The sequence below is a fragment of the Eptesicus fuscus genome, chromosome 22, assembly GCF_027574615.1.
Source record: "Eptesicus fuscus isolate TK198812 chromosome 22, DD_ASM_mEF_20220401, whole genome shotgun sequence".
NCBI classification, from domain to species: domain Eukaryota; kingdom Metazoa; phylum Chordata; class Mammalia; order Chiroptera; family Vespertilionidae; genus Eptesicus; species Eptesicus fuscus.
The window spans coordinates 34,986,975-35,010,045 of NC_072494.1; the positions used below are offsets into that span (position 1 = coordinate 34,986,975).

General features: G+C 40.7%; 1 protein-coding gene across 13 annotated transcripts in view; it reads right to left on the minus strand.

The window, feature by feature from the left end:
* SRGAP2 (SLIT-ROBO Rho GTPase activating protein 2) overlaps window positions 1-23,071 on the minus strand; it is a 242,140-nt gene that overhangs the window by 102,162 nt on the left and 116,907 nt on the right. For all 13 annotated transcript variants that reach the window (XM_028129255.2, XM_028129253.2, XM_008154184.3 and 10 more), the window contains exon 4: window positions 11,821-11,983. In XM_028129255.2, coding sequence (XP_027985056.1) covers window positions 11,821-11,983 — 163 coding nt within the window. The remainder of the gene's footprint in view (window positions 1-11,820; window positions 11,984-23,071) is intronic.

Below are 23,071 nucleotides of genomic sequence, written 5' to 3' on the forward strand. Positions count from 1 at the left end.
AAAATACACACATAGAAAAAAAGATTAGAAGGAAATACACCAAAATGTTAGTATCAATTCCAAGTAGTCATTATTTTCTTTATATTATTTTTGTTTTCCCCACAATATTTTAAAGAAGTACTACTTTTTAAAAAGATTATTAGAGAGAGACAGGAAAGGAGGGAGAGAGAGAGGGAAACATCAATTTGTCATTCCACTTACTTATATATTCATTGGTTGATTCTTATATGTGCCCTAACTGGGGATTGAACCTGCAACCTTGGCTTATTAGGCCAATGCTCAAACTGAGCTACCTGGCCATAGATGGTGTAGGTGTTAAAAACAATGGATAGGAAAATTTAAATACGTGCCAACTATGTTTTAAAAATAACAAATGAAGAGAGGGAAATTTCAGATATATGGAAAACTGAAAAAGAACCAAAGAGAAATTCAAAAACTCAAAACTACAATATCTAAAATAAAAAATTAATTGGACAGTATTAATAGCATACTGATGCAACAAAAGATTAGTAAACTTTAGAAATCATCTAACCTAAAGCACTAAGGGGGAAAAAAAAAAGCTTGCCTCAATGACCTGCATATCTGTTATCAAGCAGTCTAATAGATGTGCAATTGGAGTTATAGTAAGACGAGAAAATGTGACGGAAAAAATATTTGCCAGAAATTTTTCCAAAGTGAAGAAAAACCACTACACCCACAGATCCAAGATACTTAGATATTGTATTTATCCAAGCCAAGTAAATACAATGAAAACTTCACTTAGAATCACCAGAGTCAAAATGCTGAAAACCAAAGACAAAGAAAAAAGATAAAAAGCAGCCATAAAACCCCCCAAACATTACATTCAGGGGAACATTTTTAGCCTTCAGATAAAAATCACAGCTAAGGCGTGGGGGTGGGGGACAATGGGGGGATAAGGACACATATGTAATACCTTAATCAATAAAGAAAAAAAAAAGAACAAAAAAAATCACAGCTAACTTCTCATCAGAAACAATGGAGGCCAGGAAAAAGAAGGATGACATTTAAATTATTGAAAGAATATTATATGATTTGATTTACATAACTTTTTTTTAAATAAACCGGCAAATACTTCTATTGTGTTAGAAGTCAGGATAGTGGCTACCTTTCAGGAGATAATGAATAGAAGAAGTCAAAGAAGGTAACTCATGAAATACTAGTAACATTCTTTTCTTTACCTGGTTGCTAAGTACATAGTGGTTTTCAGTTTGTAAAAATTCACTAATCTGTGTACACTTTACAACAAGCATGTCAAACTCAAAGGCTAACATGGGCCAAATACAGGAGGCATGTGGCCCACGGGCCGCGTTTGACATGCTTGCTTTACAATGTGTACTTTTTCTATGTATTTTAGATTCCTATAACAAGTTAAGGAAAAAAACCTTGCAAAATACATTGAAGATTAGAGAAAATATATTTAAGGCCCACTATAGTGTATAATATTTATAGTAGGCATTCTATAAAAGCTTATTATCATCATTAGACCATAGCGAGTTTTGAAAGATCTAAGTAGACTAAAGAGTAGCCTGAGAAGTCCTAAGCTCTCTGGGGCAAATCTTACTCCTCAATTTGATTTCAAGCGCATTTTGGCACCTAGCATAATGCTGTGCTTATTGTTGTCACTAAAGTGCTTACTGAGTACATGCTCTTTTAGTTTAGGGTTATATTTAAATACAAGGTTGCATTTGGACACTTTGGCTTTCTGTCCATTGCACCTCTCCTTCCCATACTCCATCTATTTTTAAATTGTTCCTCAGATTCTTTTAATCATTTCTTGATTTATAAAGATTGACGTACCATTACACTATCAATCTTTTAAACATATCACCTTACTTAGGCTCCTTCAAAAAAGGTAAATAGATACTGAGAACTAAAACACCAAAAAGGCAAACCTATAAACTAACCTAAGCAAAAGACTGCAGGCATCTTTGATGCACACATTCCCTCTGAGCTGAATTTTCCTAAGTCCAAAAAAAAAAGCTTAGACCACCCAGAGAGAAGCCCAAAGGGAGAGGATACAGATGACGCTGACCTGTGTCACAGACACCAAAGCTAAAATGCCAGGAACAGCACTAGCTGCAAAGCTCCCCTCAGTGTTGGCTTTGGCAGCAAACCTGATGCCCGTTATCAGCCGAGATACCTTTGAAGTAGCTGGCTGCCTTCCACCCTTACTCAAATCAGCTCAGCTTCACATCCTATTCTTTTTTTCAAAGAGATCTCTTCATCAGATATGAAAGAATAAAGCTCAATTAATCAGAACAGATTTTTGCTACCAACAAGATAAAATGGGCAAATGGAGCAGCTGTCTGTAAAGCACTGCACAACGCTGTTCGTGCGCATGTTATGTGGAGGAAATTCAATCAATAACAGATACTGAGTTCAATGGGGGGAGAGGCGGAGGGTGACTGAAAAATCACTCACCTACTCCTTCTCCCAAAGACATCTCTAAATTAAACCCTTTCTCAAGAGGGTAGAACACAAACATTGGAAATCCATTTTTTGGGGTCATTTCTTCTTTTCTTATTTATGACAACACCACAGCGCATGTCTCCTTACAGAATCATCATCCTCTCTCCTCACATATGCGAAATTGCTAGACTCAGAGACTCCTTAGGAAATCCTGTTCCAATCCAAAGGGGATTCCCAGGTTCCCTACCTAGGGAACATATACTGCTTTTAGTTTGAAATCTCCTTTGCCCTCCTTTATAGCTAGACCCATTTCCTTGGTGACAAAGGAAATCTGACTGGTCATGGCAATTCTCTTTTTATTTCAGATATTGTATCATGACTGACCTACTAATGGGAAAAGGACATGTTTAACATCTGTGGGCCCTGGAGAAAAGTATTGAGACTCTTACATCTCTTCCTTAGCACCCTTCTTACATCCCCCACTTCCTGCAATATGACTTAATTTATCTGAAGTCAGACTCACCCTTTGTCACCCTCCAAGAATAAAGCAGGAAAACCACAATGGGTTGCCTAGACCCGTGGTCGGCAAACTGCGGCTTGCGAGCCACAGGCAGCTCTTTGGCCCCTTGAGTGTGGCTCTTCCACAAAATACCATGGCCTGGGCGAGTCTATTTTGAAGAAGTGGCGTTAGAAGAAGTTTAAGTTTAAAAAATTTGGCTCTCAAAAGAAATTTCAATTATTGTACTGTTGACATTTGGCTCTGTTGACTAATGAGTTTGCCGACCACTGGCCCAGACCAACCAGCCTAGATGCTCCAATACTGTCTGTTGGAGGGGCAAACATGGCTCACATTCAGATAGGATCTTATGACTTCAGATGTGCTCTGTGCTCTTGGGTTTCCCAAAGGTGGAAACCAGAGTGTCTACAAGCAGTGGTTCTCACCCCTGGCCATGTGCCAGAATCAGAGGCTCTATCCCAGAGTCTGATTCAATTGCCCTGGGGTGGGGCCTTGAGTGTTGTATTTTTTTAAATTATCTGTTAAATAAGCTTTACTGGGGCATAATAAACACACAGTAAAATTTATACATTTTGAGTATACAGTATGCTAAGCTTTGATAAATGCACACCCTCATGTAACCACAATCATAATTAAGATTGTATAATATTTCCATAGCCATACAAGTTCCCTGTGTCCCTTTGCAGTCCATCCCTCATCCACACCATGGCCTCAAGGCAATCACTGATTTGCTTCCTATCATTATAGATTAGAGTTACCCTTTCTGAAATTTCATAAAAATGGTCTCATACAGAATGTACTCATTGTGTCTGGCTTCTTTTTACAAGTATAATATTTGTAGAGTTCATTTACATTATTGTATCACCAGCATTTTGTTCCTTTTTATTGCTGAGTAGTATTAATATATGGATATACCACCTATGTTTTCCCATTCATCTGTTGATGTATATTTGTTTAAGCAAACTTGGTTGCTTAAAACAATATACTTTTTTTTTTTCTCTTACAGTTCTGGAGGTCAGAAGTCCAAAATGAGTGTTACTAGGCCAAAACCAAGGTATCAGCAGGGTGTGGTCCCTTAGGAGGCTCTTGGGGCGGTTGCGTTTCCTTGCCTTTTCCAGCTGCATTCCTTGGCTCATGGCCTCTTCCTCCATCTTCAAAGTCAGTGGCCTAGTAGCTTCTCTCTGTGACTCTGCTTCTCTCTACTTCTATCACATGGCCTTCTCCTCTTTGTCTGTAATTTCCCTCCATCTCCTACTTATAAGGACACTAGTGATTGCATTTAGGACCCACCTGGATAATCAAGCATGACATCCCCATCATAAGATCCTCAAATTCATCGTATGTATCAAGTGTTATTTGAATAAGATAATGTCCATAGGTTCAATGGACATCTTTGGGATGGAGGGACAGGGAGACCATTATTCAGCACACAATATTAGGAACATTCAGGTATGAGTCTTTGTTAGAGATATGCTTTTGTTTATCTTGGGTAAATAGCTAGACATAGAATTTCTGGGTCATTGGTAAGTACATATTTAAAAAATGTGTACTGACAAGCTATTTTCTAAAGTGGTTGTACCACTTTACATTCTTACCAGCAACATGAGAATTCCATCCGTCCTCACTAACAGTTGTTATTGTCAGTTTATATATATACTAGAGGCCCGGTGCACAAAAATCCTTGCACTGGAGGCAGGGGTGGGGGTTCCCACAGCCAAGCCTACCCCCTCAGGGCACCCTCAGGGGTGGGAGGCGACCCAGCAATCAGGGGAAGGTGATGCCCCATCACACCTCTGCTGTTGTCACTGCCGGCAGCACAAGCCTCGGCCAGCACTGGTTACCTGAGCCTCCGGCGGCCCTGGGCGGCTGGGGAGCCACCATCTGAGGCTTACCTGCACCTCGGGCCACCCCTGGGTGGCTGCAGGGCTGAGAGGACTGGGGACTATGGAGGCAGGCACACAGAGCGGCCGGGCCCATCTGGGGGCGGGCCCGGTCTTGCTGCCCGCCTGCCACCCCAGCGGGGATGAGGGGACTGGACACCGCCATCTTGTGGCTGTGGGCACTGCCATCTTTGAGGGCGGGGCAGTCAAGTAGCATATTCCCTCCTTATTGGCTGTGGGCACTGCCATCTTTGTGATGGTGTGAGGGTCAATTAGCATATTCCCTCTTTATTAGATAGGATATATATATACATATATGTGTATGTATATACACATACACATGTATACACACACACACACACACACACAATGTTTTATTGACTTTTTAAGAGAGAGAGGATGGAAGAGGGATAGAGAGACAGAAACACTGATGAGAAAGAAACATCATCAGCTGCCTCACGCCCTGGGGATCAAGCCTGCAACCCGGCATGTGCCCTGACTAGGAATGGAACCAGTGACCTCTTGGTTCATGGGTTGACACAAAACCACTGAGCCACGCAAAACCACTGAGCCACGCCGGCAGGGTAATCTTTTTAATTTTGACCATTCTAGTGATAAGCTAATATCTAGATATATGCTACACAGCATATCTCCTTATAGTTTTAATTTGCATTTCCCTGATGATCAATGATACTAAGTATCTTATGTGCTTACTGGCCATTTATGTATTTTCTTTAGTGAAGTGTCTATCAAAATCTTTAGCTTATTTTTTTAATCTGAGTAGCTTTTTAAATTATTATTTAGTAATATGTATTATAAATATATTCTTCCAATCTGTGGCTTGCCTTTCATTTTCTTAATAATGTCTTTCCAAGAGCAAAAGTCCAAGAATTGGTGAAGTCCAATTTATCTTTTTTTTTTCTTTTATAGTTCATGCTTTTTCTATCCTAAAAACTCTTATCTATTCAAGGTTACAATGATTCTTTTTTTGAATGACTCTCACAAACAGGAAAAGTTGAGAGCTACTGGTCTATCAGGAATCTGACCTAGCTTTCTCAACTGAACTTGGCTTTCTGCCACAGAATCTTAGGATAATAAAGGTAAGACAGGAGTACATTTAACTAGAATACTGTAAAAAAGGATACAACTGAGAGTCTTAGGACAATTGACCAGCTTCCAAACCTACATGTGAGCAAACTGTTCAAGGCTAAAAACAGTGACTTGAAAAGCAAAGTCAAGGTACTTTAAGTGTGCTCCAGCTAAATGAAAGGAGGAAGAGAGAATGGGACTGTTCTCTCCCCTCTGAGAAAAAGCACACCCAAGTTTATCTGAGTTTATGCTGAGAAAGTGGGGAAAATTATTTACATTTTTGGTGGGATTCTTTAGAACATGCCTCTCAGAGACAACATGGAACCGGAGTGTTTGACAGTGAGTGTTTGGCCACCGTTTTTGAAGCCACTGCATTAAAAGATGAAGGTGGCAGCAATAATATTTGCCCAAACCTTGGTTCCAACAGGGGTTAGACAGACTGAGCTTTCATTACACGAGAGGAGATGTCAGGAGCACCAAATGGGCTCAATTTCCCCTGGAGTCCTCACAAAGTGGGTCTGTTTCTTAAGCTGTGGACAGGAGGCTACTTTCTCCAGAGGTTATATTTAGCTAAAGGAATCCACCATGGTTTCATGCAAGTGTAAAATATGTCCCCGCAAACATAACCACAAACCAGAGGGCCAGCAGGAGCATCCCTGAAGGACGTTCAGTAGCACAGAGGGGTCAATTGTACAGCCGCCCTGACATCCCCAAATTAGCTGAGTTAGCTGTGGGCCCGATTTTTGGCCAGTTCTCACATTTAATGAGTCTTTGTTTCTCTCTTACTAGAGATTGTGCCCCGAGGGAGAAAAATACTGCTGCCCTATTTCCCTCTCAACTTCCAGCTGCTTGCCCAGACAGGGTAGAAGAAACAATCCCATGTTGATGTTTAACACCTCCATACCCTTTGAAGCTTTGTGTTCAAGAGAAAAGGTTAGATTAATTCTGTAACTAAGTGAAATACCTGGATTCAACAGAAAAGAGTCAGAAAATCTGGAACACTCTCTACTCTGCACACCATCACTAGATGCTAATGTAACTTGTACATAGAAACTTTAAGTTCTAGAGACAAATATCTGGATTTAAATACTAGCTTCACCTTTTTTTTTTTTTTTTTTCTTAATCTCTCTAAGTCTCAGTTTCCTCCTTCATAAAATAGGGATAATAGTACTATTTACCTTATAGAATTAAAAAAGATAAGGATTAAAAAAGATAATGTATAAAGTGTTTAACACTGTACCTGGCACATAAGATTTCAAAAAATGTTAGTTTTTGAAATTCACCTGTGCCAGTGAATCAAGTTTTATAGATTAAAAAGAGGAAGGAGGAGGAAAAGAGGGAGGAGGAGGGGGGGGGGGGGGGAGGAGGAGGGAGAGAAAAGGAGATAACCCATGTTTTTTGCCACTGATGAACAGATTCAAATTTGTGAATTTTCATAGGTATCCATAGCTGACTCAGAAATAAAGGTATTCTTTCTGAAGTTGGTGTCTCTTTTGCTGCTGGAACCAAATTTACAGGTAAAATACAAGGTGTATCTATTTTACACATGTGCATTCCACTTTGGCATCTCTTGGTTGCTGGCCTTTATAGATAACAGAATCTGAGTGCTGCATTCCTCAAGAAATGTAGTCTTCCATTGCTTAAGCTAGCCCCCTCCATACCCACATCTACTCTTGTTTGTCCTTATCTCAGGGACTGCAACTTACCTATCACAATTTAACAAAGGTCACCAACAACTGAAGGAAAGCCCCCAGTGCAGAATACCCTTGTCATCCTAGAATTACAGTATATTAGACTTCAAAAACAGCATGGAGATCACACAGCCTAACTCTTTAAAAAACAACAACACAACTTCAGGGAACTGAGGCGCAGAAAGGAGGAGTAATCAGCCAAGGTGTCAGAGTTACTAGCAGAGCTGAGCCTGAGGGAAAAGGTTACTTGGAAAAGGCCTCTGTTCTGAGAGCACAGCCACACCTTGGAAGCTTCACATAGCTGACAGGGTGGCCAGGGACATTCTTTAGCTCTCTTACCTGATTACTGTGTCTTAAGCAGTGAGATTCTAATTCTTCATGTGCAACATACTCTAACCAAAAGAGATGAAAAAAATCAAGGTATGGAGAGAGAAGGCTTCTGTGTCCATTACTAGAAAGCAGAGAGGCTCACACCTAGCCAAAACAGAATTAATCTATGTTTAAAAATATATGCATCTTTTTATTGATTTATAGAGATAAATGAAGGGAGAGTGAGAGAGAGAAACATCAATGTGAGAGGGAACATCATCAGCTGCCTCCTACACACCCCTATAGGGGATTGAGCCCACAACGTGGGCATATGCCCTGACCTGACTAGATATGGCAACCTTTGGGTGCACAGGACAATGCCCAATCAACTGAGCCACACTGGCCAGGGCAAATGAATCTATGACTTAATTGATAAAAATTTATCAAGATCTCTATGATCTGCAACTATAAACAACTATATGACTAAACCTCATAAACAAAGGTTGAATGAGAGAAACCAGACAGAAAAGATACACTCTGTATGGATCTATTTATATAAAGTATGAAACCAATCAAAACGAATCTCTGCTATTCAATGTTAGGACAATTGTTATCCTTGGGTTTTGGGACTTGTCTCCTCCTAATTCCTTAATGACTAGAAGAAAGCATGGGGGAGGGGTGCAGTGCTTCTAGGGTACTGAAATATCCTGTTTCTTGATCTGGGAGCTAGTTACCAAATACATTGTTTATAAAAATGCATTTACCTATAAGCCTAAATGTGTAATTTCTTCAATGAAATGTAATTTATAGATAATGCAATAAAATGTGAGTAATTAGAAATTCTTTCTTATACCCCCAACAGAGAAATGCCCGGCCTAAGTAGATGAACTCTTCCTACTAAAGGGCAAGTGTCTTGTATATATGCTATGCAGTTAGGACTTTAGTAAAATGTGAAGGGCACCTGAGGAACCAGGGACATTCATGGTTTTGGTAACTGGCTGCCTTCAACATAAACATCTCTGAGATCTGGAGGGGCTACAAGACTCTTAGCTTGGTTCTCCCCTAAACTTCTAAAGCTGAGAGATTAAGTGACATCTAGATAACTGAGCATCTCTCACAAAATTTTTTTCTCAGATGAACACAGCAAACAGAGGAGAAAACTATCAGACACCCCCTTTCCTTCGCAAGATAGCTTAAGTGGCTGTCCAGGGCATAAGGAAGAGCTGAAGTAGTATCTGATTACTATCAAGGTTCCACCTAAATAAGTTTTAAATTTTTATAATAAAAATTGTATCTATTGAAAGTGTATAACAATGATTTTATACATACTAGAGGACCAGTGCACAGATTCGTGCACATTGGAAGGAAATTAATTAGAAGAAATATTTTAGAGGCCTGGGAGGGACCGTGGGAGATTGGCTCCAGGGAGTGTCCGGCCTATCTTGCCCAGTCCCGATCGGCTGGACCTCAGCAGCAAGCTAACCTACCGATCAGAGCATCTACCCCCTGGTGGTCGGTGCACATCATAGCGACAGGTCGTTCCGCCACCAGTCATTCCGCCATTCGGTCAATTTGCATATTAGGGTTTTATTATATAGGATAAAATCTATATTATAAAAGGCCAGTGGCCATAACGCTGTAACAACCAAACGACCGGTCACCAGGAGGTACATTGATGGGTCTCGGGGCGTGGCGGGACTAGGGTCCTGCGGTGACGAGGCAGGTCTGAGTCTCACACTATTTCGCATGCTGGGCCTCTAGTAATTTCTATAATCAGGCTAATTAACATATCTCCTCACATAGTTAAGTTACCTTTGTGTGTGTGAAAAGAGCACCTGAAATCTACTCTCTTAACTTATTTCCAGTATTCAATACAGTATTATTAACTACTAGAGGCCTGGTGCACGAAATTCGTGCATGGAGGGAGGGGAGAAGGGTCCCCTCAGCCCAGCCTGCACCCTCTCACAATCCGGGACCACTGGCTCCTAACCGCTCGCCTGCCTGCCTGCCTGATCACCCCTAACCCCTCTGCCTGCCTGCCTGCCTGCCTGATCTCCCCTAACCACTCACCTGCCTGCCTGATCACCCTTAACTGCTCTCCTGCCTGCCTGATCTCCCCTAACTGCTTGCCTGCCTGCCTGATCACCCTTAACCACTCGCCTGCCTGCCTGATTGCCCCTAACTGCCTCTGCCTTGGCCCCTGTAGCTGTGGCTTCGTCCAGAAGGTCGTTAGGCTGTCTGGTATAATTAGCATATTATGCTTTTATTATTATAGATAGTCATTCATTTTAGTCATATATACACATCACCAATTTGTTGCAGAATAATTCAAATAATGACAAGCAAGCTACAGCAGATGCTAAAAGCTATGAGTGGATGGTGAAAAGTATCCTTGCCCCTAAATGAAGCATGACCCCAACCACAGCACAGCCAGTGAGATCTGAAGGAAGTTATCTTTCTCTCCCCTCTTTTCACTGTCAAATGATTGTACCCTTAATATACTGTCTCTAAGACACAGGGAAAGCCCCTTCACAGATACAACTATGTAGTTGGAAGATTCTAAATAATTTATTTTTTCATGCTGTTATAAACAGAAGAAATTAGGTTCTAATACCAGTCCTACTGAGATCTGGAAAACTTCCTAATTTAAGAATTGGAAAACTACCCTGGCCAGTGTTGCTCAGTGATCAGAGCTTCAGGCCATGCACTGAAGGGTCTCAGGTTCAATTCCTGGTCAAGGGCTCATACCTGGGTTGCAGGTTCAATCCCTGGCTCTGGTCGGAGTGTGTGCGGGAGGCAACCACTTGTTGTATCTCTCTCACATCGATGTTTCTCTCTCTATCTCTACCTCTACCCCTCCTTCCCTCTCTTTCACTCTAAAAATCAATGGAAAAAATATATCCCTGTTGGGGGATTAACAATAACAACAAAAATTGGAAAACCAAGACCTATAGCTGACCACAGTCCTGTTGTCTGAAATCCTTTCTCTCCCATCCTCAAATTTTAACACTGAATTTTGTCAACTGGAAACCAATGAATTCCATATACAAAAAACAAATACAATAGCCTTATATAGATTCTTTACACCTATAACTTGTGATAAGATTATTTGCTTTCTGAAATATCTTCTGTGGATCTCAGACCTCAGTGTTAGACATGGTATATCATGTACTGGTACAATGTTTGGGGCCTTTGCCACCATTTGTTACCAAAATTCATGAATAAATGACTCCATTGAGAGTTCAGGTTGAAATAGCTAAGAAAAGAAGTTTCTGGCTTTCCACGAGGATAGTTCCACTATTGACAGGTAAGGTGAATTTGCCATACATTTCTTAAGATTATCGCAATTATTTTTGAGTCTTTCCTTGGTCAATTTTTTTTTTAACTTATACCCAAGGTATTATGACAAACAAATGAGCTTCATAAAGCATTCAGAACTTAAAGAAAAGATATGTCATGATAAGAATAACCAAATTCATAAGTTCCCCTTGGACAAGATAAGAACTTAGAAAGAGAACTAAACCAAAAACATAAATATATAAATTTGCTAAATGGACTAGAGGAAAAAAAAAAACATGAAGTGACACAAAAGGTCCCTGAATCTTAACAGCTTCACAAATCACGTATGGAAATCGACTAACCATAATTAACACATGCAGATTATGAATTATGCTGCCAATCCTGGGGTTATACCTGGCAAATGGTTACTTTGCTGGACCTACTATTAATTCAGCTCAGAAAGAAAGAAAAGAATGTCAATTTAATATTCTGCGTCCATGAGTATAAGATATGAAATGACCAATTTCAAGTCTAATATGTGGGACAATAAGATATTCTTTCTCTTATTTACAAAACTGTGTCATTGCTCCACCCAAGTATCTTACGACTAGAAACAGCTACACACCTTTTTAAAGAGTCTTCCTGAGTCCTCGCTGACTTGAACAAATCGAGGGATGATGTTATTCAGGTAGATGTCACTCAGGGTGGTGTGGTCCCTGCTCTCCCGCTTCACCTGGTTTAAGAGGAGATTCCAGCAGTTGACTGGAGAGAGAACATTCTGATCCTTCCTGCAGAGAAACAGCAAGGAAAAAATAAAAAATCACTGTTAGTAAGCAACCAGGACCAACATCTGTGACTACAGTCCACATCACAAAATCACAGTGGTCAAAGCCAAGACAGAAATAACGTTATTTTTCTTGCACTCTGCACTTCTAGTGTTCTCTTTTTCTAACAACTCAATGGAGAAAAGGGGGAAAATGAGGATAATGATAAGGAGAGGGGAGGAAGAGGAAAGAAGGGAAGGAGGAGGAGAAGCAAGATTATCTGTTGAACATCTACTACGTTCTAGGAACTTGGGAGACTGTTTTATGTGCATTATTTCATCTAAGCTCCATCATTTCATTGTAAAAAAATGAACAAACCAAAAAACAAACACTACCATTATCTCCATTTTACTGAGTAGAAAATTTATCCACAGCTGGTAAGAAGGAATCATACAGCTAGTAAGATGAAGTCAGGGACTAGAACCACAATTCTGTGTTGTTTGACTAGAAAAAGCTCTAGGCTGTCTCACGCCAAGGCCATTCCCTTGGCCACTAAGTCATCTGGTATGCATCTAGGGTTAGAGACAAAAAGTTAAGAGCAATACAGACTAAATGCCCACACACTTACCTATTACAGAATTCCATGAATACAACATTAGAGGCAGCTGCCATGAAAAAGTCACTAAAAACTCTTCAGTTCCATAGAACACATCTAAGGATGCTTTGGTTTCACTGATTGAGCCATTATCTCATGTCCCATACACTCTAGAGCACAATCATTCCTGGAACACATGTATTCCTACAACTTCTACAGCCTGAGTAGAACAGTATAGTGCCAAACCTAGATGCTTGTTTCTAATGAAAGCATTGTGATCTGAAAGAATTATTTTCTACTCAGTTTACAGCACTAATTTAAGCAACAGAAAGTTCTGCATCTGCAAGTTGGATCTCTTTAAGGAGAAAAACAGGAAGTAGGGGTTGCTTGTAGTCCTATTTATCAAGGACTTATTATGTATTTAGCACATAGCTGGGCACCATGGCTGATGTTATAGAACCCCACAACAACCTGATGAAATGGGTGTTATTAACTGCATTCAGCAGAAGAGGAAAGTTGGATTAAGAAAGGTTAAATATCTTGGTCAAAGTCACATAGCTAAAAAGTGGCAATTCTGAAATTAAAAACAAAGCCTTATAATTGCAAAGAGAATCTGCTTAATCATGACAAAGAAGCATTTTCCTGTTTATTCCCCTTACCCCTCCCTCCAGTCCAACTCTCAGAGCAAAGAAAATGGCTTGAGTATGGTTTGACTTAGTCAGCACTGCCTCCATTCAGGGCTGGAGGGTGCCAGTCACCTATGATTTGTAGAGCATGGAATCCAACTTAGAAGGGCTTTCCCAATTCTGTTATGAGGTAACCATTGACAAATAATCACGCCAAACCTACTCTGGCTTCAGTTTCCCTGCAGTAGGCATCATCACAGTGTCTCATGGGCTGCCAGGTGAACTTCATTCTATACAAACTTGGGAATAAAGAATCAATGCATGTATCTGAACTTCTGAGAAATGTGCTATTGGTTAGAATGGATGTTGCTCTGTACTAATAGCTTTCAATTCCAGCCTGTGTGCCTCCTTCAGTAAAACTGTTTGGGTGAGCATATGACTTCATACATAGTGGTCAAGTTTAACTACATGCCACAGAAGTCTTAGGAGCCCATGCTATAGACCAGGGGTCCTCAAACTTTTTAAACAGGGGGCCAGTTCACTATCCCTCAGACAGTTGGAGGGCCGGACTATAGTTTAAAAAAAACTATGAACAAATTACTATGCACACTGCACATATCTTATTTTGAAGTAAAAAAAACAAAACGGCAAAAACACCCGCATGTGGCCCGCGGGCCATAGTTTGAGGACGCCTGCTATAGACCATGGTTGGGTAGTGAGAATAGCCATGCTCATTATCATCCTATCTCATTATCAATTGCAATGTTTCTTATACATTTTTGGGGATTATCCAGTTAATATTTATGAAGGTGAGTGAGAATAGCTAGTAGATAATATTAATTAAAACGAAAATATCATTTTCAAGTATCTAAATCAATTTTAAACTACTTCAAACAACTCAGTTGTGTGAATCAGTAGTTTCTTGATACTGGCAACCCAAATCAGAACCAGAAATAACTTGGATGCTGAAACTGACATAAAACTGCAACTCTGATTCATATTCCCAATGTCAATCAATATTTTGGGTTCGTAAACACAGTCTCATGTGCTCACTGACTGACTCTGTAATAAGTGCTTTAGATTTAAAAGTAGATTTACACTAGTAAATCTGTTGCATATATGGGGGCTTATGCAAGATTTTTATTTTTAAAAAGGAACCTGTGGCTTTAAAAAACAGTATTAGACACTGTTTTCTTTTAGGGGTTCCCATCTCTTTTACTCATACCGCAGTTTCTCATATAATGTATTTGGTTCTTTTGAGCTTGTATGCTTTTTCAGACTAGATTCCTCTTCAACTGAAGTGTTTTAATTAATTCATTTATTTATTTTGGGAAGGTGGTGGGGCAGGAGAGGGGAAAGGCAGGCTGTAGAAGAAACACAAATATACTGTAGAGACAATTTTCCCAGCCAACACGAACAAAGATGAAACACACTTCAGGCTGGAAAATAAGCGAGGCACCGAGACGTGATTTCATGGGGAGCCTATTAAGGTTCTGCTAGAGTGGTTTCCTGCTCTAGCAGCTTTGCAGCCTTATTTTATTTGGGGCTGCTGGAGCCAGGGGAACTTCGTTTGGTTAGGAGATTGAAATTTGCCTTTATATCTTTTCCATCTATCATTTGTTTGTACAGTTTCTTTACTCTCCCCACCCCCAGAGTCTTAGGTTGTGTAATACTTGGGCATTTAAAGAAAAAGGTCTACATCCCTTAGGAATGTGCTGAACAGCTGCAAACCTCCTCAAACACTAATCCCTAAAAAGCAGACAAAATATCCAGAAGTGTTTTTCTTACTTAAAAAAAAAAAAATTTTTAGGAGGAAGATCAAAAAAGCATCATACTGTACTTGAGAGGAGATGACTCTGGAGTCCAAACAAAGGAGGCCAGGAAGTCACAAGCCGACTATGCATGCACTGAAAGAAATAAGCCTGCACAGCTCAATCATTAGTTTCAAATACATTAACCCAGTTTTTCTCTTCAACTTGGATTATTTATGGATGTTCAACACACTTGGCAACAAATGCTCAAAGGGATTTCTCTCAAATATCTAGGGGGAAGACCTCCATAAACATCCAAGTTGGCTTGTATTACACTTGCTTTTTTTGCGCTTCCCTCTGTTCGGTTTCATCTATAAAATGGACACATCCCTGTCTGTGTACATCTAGCTCCCTGAAGATCTTCAAGGCAGGACTGTAAAACCCCGGAAGCTCTGCTGGCCTAAGGTGCCATTTAATTAATAATTGCTATGTTCATAGCTCTGCAGATGGGCTGTGTGACACAAGCTTGGCATCACTGAGTGGCTTGAGCTTCTGTATTGCTCTAGTGAAGAATGTTTCCTTTTGGGCCAACAGTGTCTGTCTGACTTGCCCACCTCACAGGTCTGTGGCGTGGCTCAAATGAGATGGTGGATGCAAAAGAATTACATCAACAGTAAAACACTATACAAATGTGAAAAAAAAATTATTATTTTTATTTCCAAACAAACTAGGACTCAGCTTTCATCATCTTCCAACATGCTCCTCACCCGGCCCTGGGCCAAGGCCAAGAGTGCTGCTGAAAACGAACAGCCCTCGGCAAATAATGTTCGGGATAAGACAGCAGCAACAGGCAATTAACCAAGCAGCTGTGGTCTCTGGGAAGACGTGAGGGAGATACGAATGGGAGAGCAGAATCTAATCTTCCACTGTCCTTCCCCTGAGGTGGAACTGCTCAGCCCTGCATTCCGCACAGGGACTGTGAGCTGAGGCCCACACGAAGGAGCCCGAGGGAGCCCAGGGAGCCAGTACCCGGTGCTTCAGCAACTTCAGCTGAGCCCCCTTTCTCAGAATTCCTTTCAAAACTGCTGGTCTGTATACAGAGATGGCAAATATTAGTACTAATACATCTAAGAATATCGCTTCTCACTTTAAAAAATAGGCATATATATGTGATGATAGACAAAATAAAAGTGAGCTAAAGACACCATTCAGCATATGTTATTGAGCATCCAACCATAAGGAGGATAAGAAGAAGGTACATACCTAATAAAAGCGATCATTTAGTGATGGTTGGACAGGGAACTAGTGACAAGGCCCAGGCTGGATTTGTAAACCTCAATTCCTTCCTGGCGCCTTGATTAAAATGAAGTGAAGTGACGCAGCCTAAGAGATTATTTTATTCAGATGAGTGTTATTAGCCTTTCTGGCTTATTTTCTCTATTATGCATTTTGCTGATGCTGACAGAAGCAGACGGGCTGGATAGAGAGGCAAAGCCGCAGCGGATTTATGGTTCGACAGTGCCATGCATAAAATCAGACCCTTGCTGACCCAGATAAGCCAGAGGATGGATTGGATTTGCTGGGGAAGGTGTTAAAAAAAAGAGGGGGGTGTCTCCAAGGTGGAAACTGACTTGAAAAAGATTCTTCCTGTAATGGTAGCTGCTTGGTTGTGTGACCCAGTAGTACATAAGCAGCCTAAAGGCATCTTTCAAAGACAGGCGGGCAGGCGGGCAGGGAGCAGGCAGGCGTACGTCTCTGGGCTTATCACAGCTCAGGCTTCTGCTTTGCCAGCAATGAGATCAGAATTCTAAGACGGAACGATAAAAGGGCTAAAGGCAAAAATGTATATCCTATGTATGGAGAAATGAGCTTTCAAGTGTTCAGGGACAAGTTAATACCCCAAATTGTCTTCAGTAGCCTGGACAGATGATTAGAAAGGATTCAAGCAGTGGTGTACCCACCTTACTCAAAATAGTCTAAGTTGTCCCCTATAATCAGGTTTGGGGGAAGAGCTATATGGAAATGGAATTCTTGTGGCTCTGGGTTAGTTCCTGGCAATCCAGACACACCCTTGGGATAATGGCATGCCCAAGGGAGCTGGGAGCTTAGGAATCTGCTTTGAAGTTAAGAACTGGAGCAGCACCGTGTCTGACATTTTAATAATGTCAGCGCTGTGTCTGACATTTCCTGAAGGATGGCAGGACCAAGATTCCTCTGGGTTAGGTAGGGAATGGGAGTGGTTCCCAAATCTGAGCCACTGTACACCCTAACCAGAAATGTCTCCACCGATTTATGTCAGGTAGGAGACTTTGTCTTCCCTTCAAACACCCCCACCCCACCCCAGGTTCATGGCAGGGAGAGAAGGTTGGAGGTTCTTCAAATCACTTGAGATCTATGTACCTGGCACTGTTCTGGGCACTAGGGATAAAGGGAACAACATTCTTGTTTCTGACCTGCTTCTCTCACATTTGCAGATCTCCTGGATCCGAGACATGACTTTTCTGTCTCTAGACTACCTGTCAGCTACAACCTACATCTTATCCTGGTCTTGATGCTTGTGCTGTACACGAGCTTGAATGGCCCACTGTGAAACCCTGATGTGGCTGACTTAGAAGATCTGCCGGCCTAGCAGCCCTCTCTATGACTTCTGCCAACCTGGAACCTTCCCTTCGTTTACACCATGTCTTACCACTAGCATTCTCAGACTACAGGGAGATATCAACAAAATGGCTAATTAACTCCTTGTGTACTCTGGGTACAATCTAAATGCTAGAGAACAAGCACTATGCACTCTACCCCTATATGATCTATAGAACTAAGGGCCTAGAAATTCATTATTTATTAAATTTTCCCCAAAACACCCCACAAAGTAGGCTGTGATCATATCAAAAGGTCTCAGCTGACTAATTCACTTAATTAAAAGAAAACATCATAGCATGAGCAAAAGATGTAACAAAGGTATGATTGATAACCAAGATGAAAAGTAATACATAGGGTGTCCCAGAAAAATGTACACACATATATTTTTTGATAGCTCAATTGATGTTTCTTTCTTTTCAGATTTAACCCATTGGAATTAATAATTATTCAAAGTGTGTATAAATTTTTGGGGGACATCCTATATGTTTCTCAGTTTAAAATGATTTGTAACCATATACATTAACAGATCCATATACTCCACAGAATAACCTATGAACAACTCTAAAATTACATCTTCAGTTTCTTCTTCTCTAGTTAATTAAGATGTCATCAGAAATCCCATAAATAATTACAGCACATGACAAATATACAGAGAAAAAAATACACATAGATGTGTTGGTAGATTTTTTTTGAATGAATAAAATCTTGAATGATGACTGATAGCCAGTCTGGCTCAGCCCTGATAGTTCTTGCTAGAGACATAAATACCTGTCTATGCCAATCTGAAATGACGTCACTCAGAAATTCACACACTTATTTTCAAAGCAGTAACAACTACCTTGGGAGCAGGCAGCTCCCTGGCACGAGGCACAAGCTGAGTAGTTTGATCTATAGCCAGCAACTCCTCCTGCCTGTCGAATGGTACTTAAGCATGCCAAGTACCACTTTGGAAGAGAGGAGATCCCTAAGATTCAGACCACCCCCTCCTGAATATACCTGTTAACGGTACAATGAGTTTTCTTACATGGTTCATGATAACAATGAGAAAAGAGGAATAAAGTAATATAACTTGATTCTGTGAAATTAAAGAGCTAAAAGGGATGAAGTCTAAATGGTCACCAGATCTACTGCATTATCATTTCTTATGTGTCACTTTGATATTTATCTTGCCTTATAAGAAGGGAGTCTCTTGAGGACAGGGTATATTTTGGAATATTCAATGAACATCTATCACCAAGAATGGGTGGGAACTTAATCAGCATTGATTAATGACAGATGCCATAACCACAGAAATCCTGTAAGTGTTGAGCACAATTCATTTAATGAATAGATAATGTTTTCAGCCTCCATCAATCTTGCCCAATCAACTGTTGCAGGACGTATCTGGGTGGCTATTGAGTGACTGGATTTGTACACTCATTGGTTTGTGTTCTAAATTAGAGCATATTATTAACCACTCTGATGCTTTTCTGGCAAAATGTTAAGGAGTTAAGAGTAAGAGATGCTCGGGTCAATTTCCAGGTTAGTAGGTTACTGAGTTCTACAGGTCGGTAAGGAATCTGGATGAATGATGGCACCCACCCCAGCAAGGTGGTCCTCTGTGAAAAGCATCCTGAACCAGGCATATGACCTACAGTTTAGTCTTAGTTTTGCTACTTACTAGCCAAGTGACCCTGGATAAAATCACAGATGCACTCTGGGCCTCGGTACTTCTTCATGTGCTTAAAATGATAAATGAAGACCTTCCATGCCTAACTCATATGGATACTATGAAGACGAAATCAACCAAAGTGATGACCATAAAGAAACACTTCATAAACACTAAAGGGTCCTACACTTACAAATCAATATCGCCATCACTTATTATTGTTATAACCATTATTATTACTTGGCAGTCCACACAATGTATTTACACCCACCAAAAAAAAAAAAAAAGAAAGAAAAAGAAAAAGTGGTTAGAGTAATGGCTAAAAAGACAAACATGTCCCCAAATTCCCAGGCCTTATTACTCAAGTTTGTAATCAACTTGCTTTATACATTTCATACTTCAGCAGTGCACTAAATATTGCTTTAACTTACTTGGTTCTCTGGAAATTACCAAACTCAGTGAATCTCCTGTGCCCAACCTAGGACAGGCTGTAAAGAGAAGACTTTTAAAGTACAAAAGGAAAAGCCAGAAGGAACAAAAAGTAGAATCACAGAATTTCGGAGCCAGCAGGGTTAGCATGGACTTTAATTTTAAGATGATTTAGAGTCTAGACCAAATTTGTCATTTTATTATTTCTTTACTAGAGGACTGGTGCATGAATTTGTGCACAGGTGGGGACAGGCTGCCTGTCCTGATGGAGGCCGACTGGGCGGTCCAGTAGTGGGAAGGGGATGCAGGAGGTTGGCTGGCTAGCCCCACACAAATGGGGGGGGGGGGGCGGGGGCAATCAGGGGGGGGGCCAGCTGGGGGGGCCAATTGTGGCCCAATTGGGCCAGTTGGCTGCCACAGTGCGCGTCATAGCCTCCGGTCGTTCTGGTAGCTTGGCTTTTATATATATAGATTTTTTTGTATTGATTTTAGAGAGGAAAGAAGAGAGAGAGCTAGAAATATCAATGATGAGAGAGAATCATTGATCAGCTGCCACTTGTACACCCGCCACTGGGGTTCGAGCCCTGACCAGAACTATGACCTCCTGATTCATAGGTCAACACTCAACCACTGAATCACACCAGGTGGGCCAAACTTTTCATTTTCTAAGTGAGAAAATTGAGGCTTAGGGAGCCTAAATTCACACAGATAGTAGGGTAGCAAGACAAGAACCCAGGTCTCCTGACCAGCAATCATTTTCTTACTTCATTGTGGTTGTAGCTCAATTTCAACAAAGAGCCCTTAGAATCTATAAAGCCCTGGTGTTGAAAGAGTTAATGGACAATGCTCAGAGCACAGAGCTATTCTAAGACAACACATAACAGGAACATCAAGGGTCCATGAACTCAGAGGGAGCAAAACTGCTGGTGCCTAACCGGAAAGCATGTTGACACAAAGCCTGTGGTTACACATGAAAGGCAAGTAAATGAGAAAAGCAGTCTTGATCCCACCCCATTCTAATTTGGGACTGGCTCTGGGCACCTATTGGAGGGCTGGGCCACACCCCAGCCACTTTGTAAAATGACCCTTCAGTTCTGTGTCCTCAGTTAACTCCTTCTCTGCCTTCACAAGGACCATAACAAATATTTTTTAAAAAGACAATCAAGGATATCAAGATGAAGGGGTGAGCATGGATAATTGGGGTCATTCTGGAACGGGAAGATTCTCTGTCTGGATTCAGATGATACCTACTAGTATCAACCATCTCCGAGCAGTGAGTGATCTGAAGCCTTGCACAGCCAGGCTCCGAAGTCTGTAAGAGAGTAGTTTCTCTACACGTGAGTCTTCAGGACCCCAAATCACCTTGCATCAGAATCATCTGAAGCACTTGTTTAAAATCCTATCTCGCCCTGGCGGGGTAGCTCAGTTGGTTAGCACATCATCTCGTTATGCCAAGGTTGCAGGTTCAGGCACTTACAAGAATTAACCAATGAGTGCATAAATAAGTGCAACAACAAATCAATGTTTCTCTCTCTCAAATCAATAAAAAAGTATTTTTAAAATTCTATTTCTCTAGAGGTGGAGTGATGTTCATAAGTCTGCATTTTAAATATGCATCCCAGGTAATTTTAGGCATACCAGAATTTTAAGAACCAATGCTTTTAAAGCAATGTTTTTCAATTGTGTAATACAATCTACTAATGGGGTTTAAAAAAAAAATCAATTTAGCAAGTCACCATCTAGAATTTCTCAAAATGAAACAAAGTGAAATAGAATAATACAGAACAAAGTAGAAAATATCAGTACAGCCTGGCGGGCATAGCTCAATGGTTGAGCATCGACCTATGAACCAGGAGGTCACCATTTGATTCCTGGTCAGGGCACATGCTCAGGTTGTGGGCTCGATTCCCAGTGTGGGGCATGCAGGAGGCAGCCGATCAATTATTCTCTCGCATCATTGATGTTTCTCCTCTTTCTCTCCCTCTACCTTCCTCTCTGAAATCAATAAAAATATATTTTAAAAAAATATCAGTACATCACATAGAGGAAAGATCTATGGGTATTCTTTTGCGAAAATACTATGCCGCTATAAAAAAGAAGGAACTTTACCATTTGCAACAGCATGGATGGAACTGGAGAGCATTATGCTAAGCGAAATAAGCCAGTTGGAGAAAGATAAATATTACATGATCTCACTCATATGTGGGATATAATGATCAACATAATTTGATGAACAAGAATAGATCCAGAGACAAATGGTAGCGGGGGGGGGGGGGGGGGGGGGGTAGAGTGCAACCAAAGGACTTGTATGCATGCATATTAGCATAACCAATGGACATAGACACTGGGGTGGTGGGGGCTTGTCTGGGGTGGGAATGGCTGGGGGGGGGTCAACTGGGGAAAAAGAAGACATATGTAAAACTTTAGACAATAAAGAAACAAAACAAACTGAGGTACATCTGCACAATGGAATACTATGCTGCGGTAAAAAAGAAGGAATTCTTACCATTTGCAACAGAATGGATGGAACTGGAGAGCATTATGCTAAGTGAAATAAGCCAGTCAGAGAAAGATAAATATTACATGATCTCACTCATTTGTGGAATATAATGAACAACATAAACTTATGAATAAAAACAAATCCAGAGACAGAGAAGCATCGATCAGTCCGTCAAACCTCAGAAGGAAGGTAGGGGAGGGTGGGGGTAAGGGGGAGAGGTCAACCAAAGAACTTGTATGCATGCATATAAGCCTAACCAATGGACACAGACACTAGGGGGGTGAGGGCAATGGGGGATAAGGACACATATGTAATACCTTAATCAATAATACCTTAATAAAGAAAAAAAATAAAAGAACCTAAAAAAATATATATCAGTACATTACATAAAGATCTATAGGTATTCTTTTGCGAAAATATTGTTCTGTTATTTGTTTTAAAATATACATATATCTCTGTGTATGCATTCCCACTTGCAACATAAAATATTGTTTATAAAATATTTTGGAGGATGCTTACATACCCCAGACCATTTTGAGAATCTGAGGATTTTCTTTCAAGTATTCTCCTCCCAAAAAGAAAGAGAAAGAGAAAGAACAGGGGGAGGGGGGAGGTTTAGGAGGGCAGGAGGAAGGGAGAAGTTTTCTAAATAAACACCATAATTTGCATATGAGTCAGGTGTCCCTGAACTTCGGGAAGCCCAACCCCCAAGGTCTTCTCTTGAAGATGGTTCCTACAGTGTCTGGTACTCAGGTCACATGGGCACTTCATAATTACTGGACTGTGCTAACAACTTTCTCCTGATGCTCTCCATAAATAACTGCCAGTGTCTGTGTGATGTACCTGTAAGGTAAGTGGCCCCACCATGCTGATTCTTTCTCTTATGTTTCAGGGCGACTAGAAATGTTAAACAGTGTTCCTCA